Raw genomic sequence first — 12,526 nt, 5'->3', positions numbered from 1 at the left:
CTCAGAATTCTTTCCATACCCCTCTTGATCCCTTGGGCTCATAAACATTGTAATAAACTCTTCACAATGTAAGGATACAAGCGCATACCCAAATACAAAGCAGTATAGAACAATATGAGAATCTCAGATGTTATAAAAATAAGAATGCATCACTCTTAAAATTACATATTACAAAGTAGGGGAAGAAATGTTCCTTCTATTTCATATATTTACTTGTCCCTATTGCAAGGCAGCACATAAGATCAACAGTCCACCAATGGAACAATCTTATGACAATAATGTTAATAGTCCTCTTCTAGTTTTTGATTATGTAAGGTCTGTCCCAGTTAAAGGAAAGAGATAATACAAGAATCGAATTATGGTGTAGTACTTAGTGGTATATATGAAATACACCTTTCACCATTCCATCACAGACTATAACTGTGAATAAAGTTCTTTAATGTCACCATGCGTGTATCACCACTCTATAGTGCCACCCCCTCTTGTAATTGCACTTACATCAAGTCAAATGTCTGAAAGGCTTTAACATGGAACCACATTGGTATCTCCTCCCTGCCAATTCCTCCAGTTCAATCAAGTTATTCCACAAATGAGAGAGATGACCACTGAGTAATACAGCCCAACATGTAAGGAATTTAAGATAAAGGCTCTTCCTAGTGTCTTAACCTTTGCCACATTTTTAATCATAATTATAAAAGAATACACTCACATGTAAAAGGCATATAAGTACACAATATACACGAAATTGAAGATGCCACCAAATACATAATCGTGATACATGCTCTGCAGTTGACAACAATCTTTCCTCCAAACAGAATGGTACAAACTAATTTGGCCTATTTGTATTGCTGTGACCTCTGAAATAGCTGCCTCCTGGTGTTCCCCTGTTTCCCGGCGCTTACAGAAATAATAAACAAAACGTGGTATATTATATATATATAAGATGGAATGCATTACAAGCATCCCAAAACATTTGAAAGAGTATGGTGCCCATGGCTCATATATCACAGTACCAACAATACATTTTATATGGACCCCTCTGTGTATAATTTGCATTTGTTTCCCATGGTAGGCTATGCTTCATACACTGACTTTGTTGGGTACTAATACCTTTGGGGCTTATAAATGCATCTTATCTCCCTCCCCCTCTCTTTCCTTTCCCCCACTCCTGCTCAGCTTTACTTAACAAATATTTTGACAGTACTTTGACAATGTTTACAATATATCTTACAAATCTAGCTTTGTGATTGATTTATCATTGCTGCTGTTACCTGTTCATTTGATGTATGACCTGTACTGTCATCTAGTAAAATTGCTTTTTTTTCTTGAAATAAAATCTTCTTTTCTTCTTTCTTAATACATTCTAGTCCAAATGGGAAACAAAAATGAAAAACTTCATAAAAAAAGACCAATCAGCATGTACAAACACTGCTACATTATCAAAGCCAAGATTTCCCAAGACTTTACTGCAAGGAAATAACAAGTTTTTTCTAATGCTGGCTATTTGTGACTGGCAGACCGTGTTTTTAATGCTTGTGTTCTCCCTGTTATAATATAAACCAGTCTAGGCTGTCTAACACTATACCTACTTGAGGGGGGGGAGGGGGTGGGAGGAGTTTTTAAGTTATTTCTCATTCGCGGAATATGTTTCTGCTTGGAGGTAACTGTCAATCACTTGCAGTTCTCTGCTATTCAACCATGTGTATGTTTTTTTCTGCAAGTTGGTTAACAGTTACCTCCACTCCAGAAATGCTACCAATGCATTAATTTAAGGAAGGATGCAGCATAGTGATATTATCCACTTAGTAGCATAATTTTATTATTACACTATAATTAAACACATAGCATTACATCAAGTGTGTTTTTCTAAAATGGCATGCACATTAAATCACCTTGTGACAATTTGACACATACTACATCTGTCTTCAAGTCTTTTTGTAGACTAAAGATCATTTATAACTGTGCCCTGGAGTGCATGAATCTGCATATTATGATGGAGACGTCTGTGGGGGTGCAAAATTTTGCATCATTTGGTAGGAAGTATTGGGTGGGTCAGTGTATGCCTTACTAAATGCAGGTTGGGTGCCCTGGGTTACTCACACACAAAATAATGATGATTTACTTGACAAGATATTTAAATATAATTAATAATGTGGCTGCACCTAAGCGTTGGTAAGCAGTTGGGTCCACAAAAGTGTGCACTGAATGATTTTACAGGGGTAGTTCCAGAAACACTAAATGTGTCATATGCAACCTAATTGCTTGTCATATAAGGCTGCAAATATGTGTTTGTGAATTAATTTATAGTAACATCTTGATCTGGCTCTGAGTCCTAGTTAAGGTATTGATTTGATTGTGTTAAACTCTTCTGTTCTCCCCATAAGGTGTTTATAGATAACAGAGCTACACATAAGTGCCCAAATACCATTTATGGCACATGTCGCAAAAGTTGAGGCCTTGAAAACTCTCTTTAAGATTACATCAATAACATGTGTGATATCTAAGGACAGTGATATGCGACCAACAGACATCTGGACTGCGGGGGGCCAGAGTAGCTGGGTTAGTGGAAAGGGAGAAAAGGACACAGGAAAGTGTCATATTATATTTTCTTAATTATCATTCTTGCAGGAGTCATGTTCAGTATGCAAATGAAGGGAAACTTATGACCAGTTGTGTGGAGGTAAAATCATCTTTGTGAGACATTCTGTTGAAAAGTTAGGCCAGTGTAAAGTAAACCTGACTTGAAAGGTGTCTGTACAGAGGTCATAAACAACTAATTTGCATTTACACAGACTTTCTAGTTCTGACATCACAGAAAGAGGGGCTGTGGGCGCCTGCAGCAGTTTTAACACTGTCCTGTACTCTAATATATTGTCACTTTAGGAAAGCCAATTTCACCTTGAGAGTGTCCTTTTATTCTGCTTCTCTCAGCCAAACAGAAAATGGATTATCCGTATGTTTATCATTTATGTGTTTTACTTTTTATTTTATAAGAAACCATTGCATTATATTTTTGTATGTCATTTTGTTAATTGTTTTTATCTTAAGCATTGTGGAATTATTTTCCTGATTAAATTACACTTAAAGTTCAGGGGTCTGAGTTCTTACAAATTCACATGTCAGACTTAACTTGGTATTAAAATGCTAAAATAGTTGAAACAGAGAAGATTGTTTTGTTTATGATAACTCTGAGGAAAGTAAATTGTGATAGATTAGGTTAAAGGGAGAACCAAAGGCTTCCCGAGTAAGGCTGGGTTCACACTGGAGCATTTTCGTCCAATAACTGGGCAAATCAGCCGACATACGACCATTCGGTCAGAAGTCGGGTTAGTTTGTACAGTGACATGATGGTCGAAAGTCGTTCCAAAGTGTCGATTGTCAGCTTATTTGGTTGGTCGCACTGTTTAATATTTTTTCCGACCAATAACCTAACGATCATGTAGTGTGTATACACTCATGCTCACGATCTCTATAGAGAGCAATGAGTGTCCCGATGAATAAATGTAGAGAGTGCTGTAGAAGGAATAATTAATTTGTTTGCTCTGAAACAGAATGTTTTGTTTCAGAGTCACAGAAGCTAACGAAACCATGTGGATAACTATAAAAAGGCGTTTTTAATTAGTGTGACAATGTGACAAGAATGAATGAATGAATATTATGCTGTCATTCTCTAAAGGACAGGGATGAAGGACTAGATGAAGAGCACAGATCTGAAGGTAAATCGAATCAGTGTGTATGGATGAATCGCCAGACTAATTAGACCTTCAGTCGTAGGTACAATCATTTGAGATAACATGTCAGCCAGAAAATTCTTCAGTGTGTACCTAGCCTAAGAGTGTCAGCTCTTCACAAAACAACCTTAGTGGTGACATATTTGGTAAGGCAAAGTTAGTTTGTGGAATAGATAGGGAAAGATTTAATTATTTTAGACAGACCAGGTGGTTGTTTTTGATTAACCCTTTGTTGTCACTCAGGCACAGCTGATTGTTGGATTGTGACAGTGGAAGTGAATGTATGTGCAAGATGGATAATTATGTGCATTTATGCATATAGCAATGAATTGCAGAAGCACATTTTCGCACATTCACAAATAACCTTTGCTATCTTTAGCAATTCTTTTTTAGTTTCAAAACTAACTTCCTTGATACATTTTATATTATATTTATTGAATTTACATTTTCATTACCAGTCTCCTCTTCTTTAAGTAATTTACATGTCCTCTTTTTTTCTTAGTCACCTTTAATACTTTTTTGTTTATCCACATTGCTTTCTTTTCTCCTAGAAATTTTCTTTCCATAAGGCATGTTCCTGCAACAATATTTCGTTAAAATATATTTTTAAAATTCCCCATTTGTTCTATGCGCTTTTATTTAAGACGACACATTCCTATTCTAATAGACTGAATGCTTCTCTGAGCTTATTAAACAATGCCTTTCTAAAATTAATTTAATATGAAGTTCCTCCCTTGCTTTTTATATTGAATCTTACATCAAATGTTACCATGCTGTGATCCCCTATTTCATAAATGCTCCCTAACTTCTACATAAAATAGATAATAACAAGCCCAAGTCCCCCCCCTTCAGAGGACTCAGGATTTATTGTTAACCTATTGAACTCCACCCAATTCTAGATTTTACATTTTGAATGATGTACATCTTTATTGTTACATTACTGTATGATTTGCATGCAGCTTTTTGGAATGAATGCTATATAAAGCACTTATATCAATATGATCAAGCATTAATGTCACTATTAGTCATCTGACCTTGCTGATGTTGATTCATTGAGCTCAGTCTGAATAGCTAAGTAATTATAGATGGCTAATTCATTTATAGTTCCTTAATCTGCAGATGCATAATGTAAATTGCCCACCACATAAACTCATAGTTTCTATTTCTCTTTTTAAAACAATTATATTGCTTAAATCTGTGGATAAAAATACTCCGCCTCCCTGCACATATTAATCTCCAAGGGCACTGCAGTATTTAAAAATTATATGAAAAAGAAACAGATATTCACCCTTTCTAAGTCTGTTTTAAGTTTCCAGTTATGTTCCAGGGAGTATTTAAATGTAAGTACAGAGGAATAGGTGTACTACTTTTCAGTTCAGTTTAATTTAGCATGCTAAAAACAGCTTAAAAATGTAATTCACATTTTGCAAACATTAGTGAAAATAGTAAACATAGTAAATAGCTGTGTTTTGTAAATATCAGTATAAGTGGGGAATTCAATTGGCCACGTTATTGTAAAAGTAACGCAGCCTGCACACTATTATTACGTTATTATGGTAATAGTGCACTTAAATATTAAGCGCTACGGGATTTGCTGGCGCTATATAAATAAATGATGATGATGATGATGAAATACCGTTATTATGGTAGTTTCAACACTGGCTTCCCGGGTTAAATTTACTATAATAATGGTACTAGATTTAACGCTGCGCTACTTCGGAGATAATTGAATTCCCCCTAAATGTCTTACATGTATGTGCGACATTAGGTACTATAAGCTATGTAATATCTGTATTAAACAAATGTTTTTGCTGGGGGCACCCATGCAATACAGGTGTGACCATATTTGTATTTTTAGTTTTACATCAAGCCTTTCTAAAATCACTTTACTTCATTTGATAAGACTGGAATAACAAAGATGTAAAACATAAAAATGCTCTTGGAACCATATGTATTGCAGCATCACAAATAGATAACCTTGATAACCAGAAATATCTGATTGCAAGGAAGGAGAGAAATAGAAATTAGACAAGTCTGAATCACTCTAGTTAATCACTCCTGAGAGACAATAGAAAAAAGTGACAATACTGAATAGTGCTTCTAGAAGTGGTTGAAACGTGAGTGTGTGTATTTTATATATAAAATGTAAATTAATTCTTGGCTAAGTTCTTCATTAAATATTTCACCACTAAAGGCAACTTGCAGGAAAAGATAAAAGGGTCTATTGGATTGAAACTATGGGGCTCATGCAGAGTAGGACGTACCCAACTTGTGCAGCATATCTTGCTAAGCATATGTCCAGAAAGTGGGCACATGCATATGCACCCATGAAGTTTTGTGTGATCCTGCCAGTTACGCCAGCCTGCATCTTGAGAGGCTGAACAGGGGGTGTGGGGGCATTCTAACATAGGCCAAGTACAGTAAGGTGGTGTACTTGCAATTGGGAATGGATGTAGACTGGGAAAAAAAACTTTTATATGCTGATAAAGCCGTATTATTTGTGGTTGGTCGTGGGTGGTGTAAATAGTGGATAATGATGATGACGGTCTCTGGCACTAGTGCACCAATATTAGTTGGCTACTTGCGCTTGTACTGCTGAAGCTAATTGGTGCTTTCTTTGTTGCTCAGCTATATGTTATGCTTTTGTATGCGTTTGCAAACAAATATTTATTCATATTTTTTTTTGCTTTACATGAGAAGGGGAGTTGTTTCTGCTATTTTACAGAGTTTTTTTTAACAAGTTTTATTGATGCTTTTAGTAAATTCATTTGTTGCACATTATTATTATTATTATTATCGTAGATTTGTAAGGTGCCACAGTGCTCAACAGCGCTGTACAGTAGTGAAACAATACATATATAAAACAGGGACATATAAGGCAGACATGAAAACAAAGGGACACTGCTCATGAGAGAGCTTACATTCTAAATGGAAGAGGGCACAGCTGAAACAAGAGGAGCTAGTGTGGCTCAGAGTGGAGATTATGGCAGTTGTAAGGGTGCATTAGTGAGAATAGTGTTATCGGGGATAAGGTCACCTCTAAAAAAAAAAAGAGATGGGTTTTCAAAGACCATCTAAATAGTTAAAGGCTGTGGGAAAGTCTGATTGAGCAGATTGATTGGCTTTCCCGATTATCAAAAAACTGACAACCAGGATCCCTACAAAAAAAATCTGATTAGTACAAAAGCGACTGTAATTTAATACAGACTTACCTAAAATCCGAAGCTACATATTTCCGATGAGAGCGGCTTGTTGACAGGAACTAATTTCGATTGCACAGCTTTCCGGCACTTCACTTTGACGTAAGTTAACAGTGCGACATAGATAAATGTTAATTTAAAGTGGCAATGTCGGGACCCCGCAGGTTAAGTGTTTAATGAAACACTTAACCTTAATAATACAGTTAGCCCTTAGAACATTGCCTCTTTAAATTATTTAATTAATGGGCAACCACCTGCCAGGAGAGTCTCCTCTTGCTGCCCTACAACTTCTTCCAACATTCTGCCCCCACACTAACTTATTCTCTACTTTATACCCGCTGAGCTGTACCTAAGGCCCATGCCTGGCGTGTTACAAACTGGAAAATAGGACTGAATGTAACCTAACTCTGATCTAATTGAAAAAAATCTGAATTATTTTGTGTATTACTACCTCAGAATCTGAGAGGGAAGCATGATGTAAATGTTGCAAGTTTGGTTCACTGATTTGCCCAAAAAATATATATATACTCTCACACCAGCAAACTTGTTTTTGCCTTGAACTAATAGTACTGATTACCTGAAACATTACACAGAAACGTTCTCCTTGGCCAGCAGTTAATCCATGTATGATACTGCATTAATTTCCTGAGTTGTGGTTTTGTTAACACTAAATGTTTGTTTTGCTTGCTGTTGGTGGGCGTTCATAGCTACTGTGTCTCTGTCAATAGTCTTAACATTGAGGGACTTTAAAATATCATTTAATATGACCAATGAGTTGAAAAATTATTAATAACATTTTTATGAATCTTAAATTGTTTTTTTCCCCTTCTAAATTGTCTAGGTCCTAATTGTGAACTTTTTGGGAATGAATGCTCCCTTTCAACAGGAGATGTGATTAAAATCACTGGGTTTAAAGTCAAGAAAGTTTTAGCTCATGTTTATAGTTGCAATGAATATGACATGTTGCCCACAGTGGAGCTGCCTCTTGATTTTCCAGGTATTGTACAATATTAGTTCTACTGTCATTTAAATATTTATCATACTTTATCAGTTACCTAACTTTCCATTCCATGCGGTTTGCTATGGTTGTGGGAACAACTCTGGTTGGGTTGAATCGCTAGTACAATAGCACACTAGGACATATTTTGTGGCCCACATAGATACAGCGGCACCCAGGATGCTGGGACATAAATACTATAGTAGTATTTCTTTGTTGGTGTTTTGTGTTCCACTGTATCCATCTTGTACCAGATCTTATTATGGCTGTATGGGTGGAATGTATTACAGAGAGATGGGGTGAAATGAGTTACTACACTTGTGGGGTGGGGTTGAATGATTTACATGGGAGGGAAGGGAAAGAAATGTGTTGCTATAGAGTTTAGGGGTTGTATGTGTTACAGGGGATGTGGAAGAAATGTGGTATTACAAAGGTGAGAGAGTGGATGTGTTACCTAGGGGCAGGAAAAATATTACAGGGGAGAGATGGGGAAGAAATGTGTTATAGAAGAAAAATGGGAAAATGTGTCACAGAACAGAACTAAATGTGTGAGGGGGATGACATGTCTCCTACTTGATGCAACCATGACCCATGAGGTTACCGTTTTTCTGTAGTACATTCAATATATTTAACATGTTTTACGCACGTTGGGCCTGAGTCATTAAGGAGAGCAAAGCATAAAAAAGGAGTATCATTTGCACCTGGGCAAAACCATGTTGCATTGGAGGGGGAGGTAGATTTAAAATGTGGGCGCAGATTTATAGTTGGGGTAGGGCATGTCCTAGATCAACATTAAATTTCAGTGTAATAATAAAGTTATGAAGTATTTGTGTGATAGATGAAAAAACAGCCAGTATTTAACTTATGTGCAAAATAATAAACTGATTTGCACACCTTGCATTGTAACATGGTTTGTCCCAGAGGACATTTACTCCTTTTTTGCCTTAACGACTCAGGCCCGTTACATTTTATTGCAACCCCTCAAATGACTACAATCTCCCAAAGTAGCCCTTTGACCAACAAAGTTTGTACACTGGGTTAAATGTAAGCCTTTCAGAGTTGAATAATAAGAAATCAGTGTTCAAACTATGAAATGTACTGCCAAAACAATTTGTTGATAAGCTGGAGCTGTGTTTGATTGACTTGGTTAGGTTACAAATGTCTTACTGATGTATGTGTTAACACTAATTAAGAATAATATACTAAGCAAGTTAACGAGCAGGATAAGTGGAAATTGTATATCTGTTTAACTACTTTTGTTGTGTCTCTTAGGGTTGTTTACAGTTGTTGCTGATAAGAAACCTTATCACTCCATTGAGGAGATTGTACAGACACTACTTGATGGAAGCAATCAGTTTGGCAATTTCTATTTCTATAGCCATTCAAACCTACATATAGGAGACATCACTGTAGACAAAGGCAAGAACATCATGTTCAACGCTGTAGAAAAAATAAATGGTATTATGTCTGTGAAATGTAAAGTGATAATAGAGGGAACAGATCACTTATTGATGTTACCACTGTCCTATACTGGAGAGTTTTATGAGTGCCCAGATGAAAGGATTTACACACTTAAAGAGATTCTGGACTGGAAAATTGCCAAAGACAGAACACGGATTGTCATTCTTGCAGAGATAATAGCCAACTGTGCTATTGAAAAGGTTAACCACAGCAATATCATGAAAAGAATGATGGTTCTAAGTCCTGTTTATGATGTACAGGCCCTGATGCAATGTAAGTACTATATAATAATAATTCATATTATTGGGGCTACTAATTAATTCTAGGGAAATGGGATTACCAGAGGACAAGGGAGTTTGCATAAGACACACAAGGGGATAAGGAAGAGAAAACACAAGAGATAGATGTGGACATAGAACACATATACATAAAGTAGAGAACATAGACTTGGGTGCAGGAAAGCGGCAGGCATCAGAGAATTTGATGTAGCATCATTTTTTTGTGGCCCGTGGGTCACCGGACAAATGCAGCAGAGGCAGACTGGACTGGGGGGTAGGGAGACATCTGCCCACTGGGCCGGTCCAATAGTTGACTACCTTGGGCTGGGTCACTGGGCCACAGGCATTTTTTTTCCTGTAAAATGTTCCTAATAGGCTGCTGAGCCGAGTCTGGCCCCCGGGCTAAAATCTGCCAGCCATCCCCTGAGATGCAGGCAGACCTAAGACAGGAATACTACCTGTATTACCGAGGAGATAACTCATGACAGAGACAAATTTTGGAGAAAGGTAAAGAATATGCGAGAGAATGTGTTGCTATAGGGGGTGGGATGTATTGCTATGAGGGGGTTCCTATGGGGGTGGGGGTATTGCTATGGGAGATGTGTTGCTATGGGGGGATGTGATGCTATGGTAGATAAATGTGATGCTGTAGGGTGGAGGAATGTGTTGCAATAGGGTGATCAAATGTGTTGCTACAGGGGGGAGAGTGGAAATGTGAGATGAGGGAATTTTATTTGCGATATTGAACACAGAAGTGCTCTGCCTATAAAAATAAATGCAGACGGCACTGCTGTCAGAAAACAGGAAACAAGGATACTCTTTGAATTGGAACATTCATTTCTAAAAGTTTTCTCTGTTTTCAGATGGAGATGTTTTTATTCTCCCGTCGGATCTTGATGTGGAAGTAATGGATATTACTCAGCATTTTGATACGAAATTCTTCACCCAAGTATTAACAACTCAGAATATATTTGAAAAAACTACTGATGAATTTCCATTTATGGCAGAAATTATGGAAGGGCCATTAAAAAATTGCAAAGCTTACAAATTATTACAATCTGGTAAAAGGATCATTGTGCACAGAAAGTATCAAGCGGAAAGAATTATTGCTTCAGAGTTAAGAAGTGATACTACAAAGAGGCATTTTCTAATTCCTACTAATTACAAAGGAAAGTTTAAAAGAAGACCCCGCTTCTTCCCAACTGTCTATGACTTAAATATTGCCAAGAGCGAAATGGTTGATCTTCAGGTGGTGGCAACAAAGCCATTTAATTCACTACATAAAGAACTGTCCTCACTCTCTGTTGGAGACCAGTTGCTGGTGAGACAGTTCCAGACTTGTGAAATCATAAATGAAGGCAAAAAAACAGTTGTAGACACTATGGAATGTACAAAAACACAAGGTGCATACTCTGTGGAAGTTACTCTTCCATTGTACGTGGAAGGTGGCTTTATAGAGCTTGTACATGATGACAAACAATACTACCTATCAGAACTTTGCAAACATTTTCAATTACCTTTGAATGTTAAGGTGTCGGTTAGGGACCTGTTTGCAGTGGGAGGGGACATTTTAGCAAAAACTTCAGTGTTGAAGCTGGAAGAGCAAATTACAGACTCGTACCTGCTTGTTAGTTTATGTGACAATCCTGAAGATGTTTGGGAACTTCCAGTGTTCCGGCTAAACCTTTCCTTTCGACTGATTGGTGGTTTTAACGGCAAAATATTTTCTTTGCCAACAAAAACCAATACAGAAGAAATCAATGAACAAGAATATTATATGGTGAGACGGTATGAAAACCACGTTCAGTTGCCACCACCACGCCCTCCGAAGACTCCTTTGTATATAAATGAATCCAAGCCAACAATCGCACAAGAGGTACTATGTTTTTCTGCTTAATTTCTTCTTGTATTTTTAGTTACACGTAATATTACAATTTAAAGGGCAGCTATAATCAAAGTATGTTTTTATCATGTATAACTTACATTTATGCTCATATGTAACATTAAACAAGGTATGTCACATTAACATATTTGTGTGGATAGCACAACCGTTAACATATATCTATATATAGCTGTATATATATCTGTGTCTGCATGTCTTTTAATTTATCTATTTTATTGAAGTTTGTACATTAATAATGTATTACTTACATTTTAGAAACAATTATATTATAAATTATTATTATTATTATTATTAATTTTTATTTATAGGGCGCCACTAGGTGTCCGTAGCGCCGTACAGGGACAAACAAAATTACAATACGAGGTGAGACAGCACAGTACAGTAAACAATAAGCACAGTAGCTCAGTGAGCTCAAAGCACAGCTAGAGAGGGAGGGGGAGGGGAGAGGGGAAGGTCCACCAATGATGGAGTCCAAGATGGAAGGCACGGATGACAGGGAGACCCCCAAGGGGATAGGAGGGAGCGAGAGGGGACGGGGGGAAGAGGGTCCTCAAGGAGGAGGGCTAAGTAGCTGGAGAGCAGAGTTAACAGTGGTGAAGACAGGAGGAGAGAATACCCTGCTCAAAGGAGCGTACAATCTAAGGGGTGGGGTAGACAGACAGAGAGACATGGGGGAGAGATGGATGATAAGGGTAAGGGAAGGGGAAAGAGGGGAAGAGGCAGAAGAAAAGGTAGGAAATTAAGTGGGAGACTGGAAGGCTTTAAGAAAAAGGTGGGTTTTTAAAGCCCGTTTGAAACTGGACAGATTAGGGGAAGTTCTGATGGAGGGAGGGAGCTTGTTCCACTGGAGGGGGGCAGCGCTGCCAAAGTCTTGGATACGCGCGTGGGAGGAGGTAAATAGATGTTTTGTAGCAGGGAATACAACGATGGAGGACAACAGTGATATGGGTGGTTTA

General features: G+C 37.5%; 1 protein-coding gene across 1 annotated transcript in view; it reads left to right on the top strand.

Moving 5' to 3' along the window:
* Positions 1–12,526, top strand: part of THEMIS (thymocyte selection associated) — a 79,835-nt gene that overhangs the window by 25,756 nt on the left and 41,553 nt on the right. The window contains exons 2-4 of the mRNA XM_075200661.1: positions 7,773–7,928; positions 9,201–9,662; positions 10,531–11,543. Coding sequence (XP_075056762.1) covers positions 7,773–7,928; positions 9,201–9,662; positions 10,531–11,543 — 1,631 coding nt within the window. The remainder of the gene's footprint in view (positions 1–7,772; positions 7,929–9,200; positions 9,663–10,530; positions 11,544–12,526) is intronic.

Source organism: Mixophyes fleayi, chromosome 3 (genome assembly GCF_038048845.1).
Source record: "Mixophyes fleayi isolate aMixFle1 chromosome 3, aMixFle1.hap1, whole genome shotgun sequence".
NCBI lineage: Eukaryota > Metazoa > Chordata > Amphibia > Anura > Limnodynastidae > Mixophyes > Mixophyes fleayi.
This window is presented reverse-complemented; position numbering and strand designations above follow the sequence as displayed.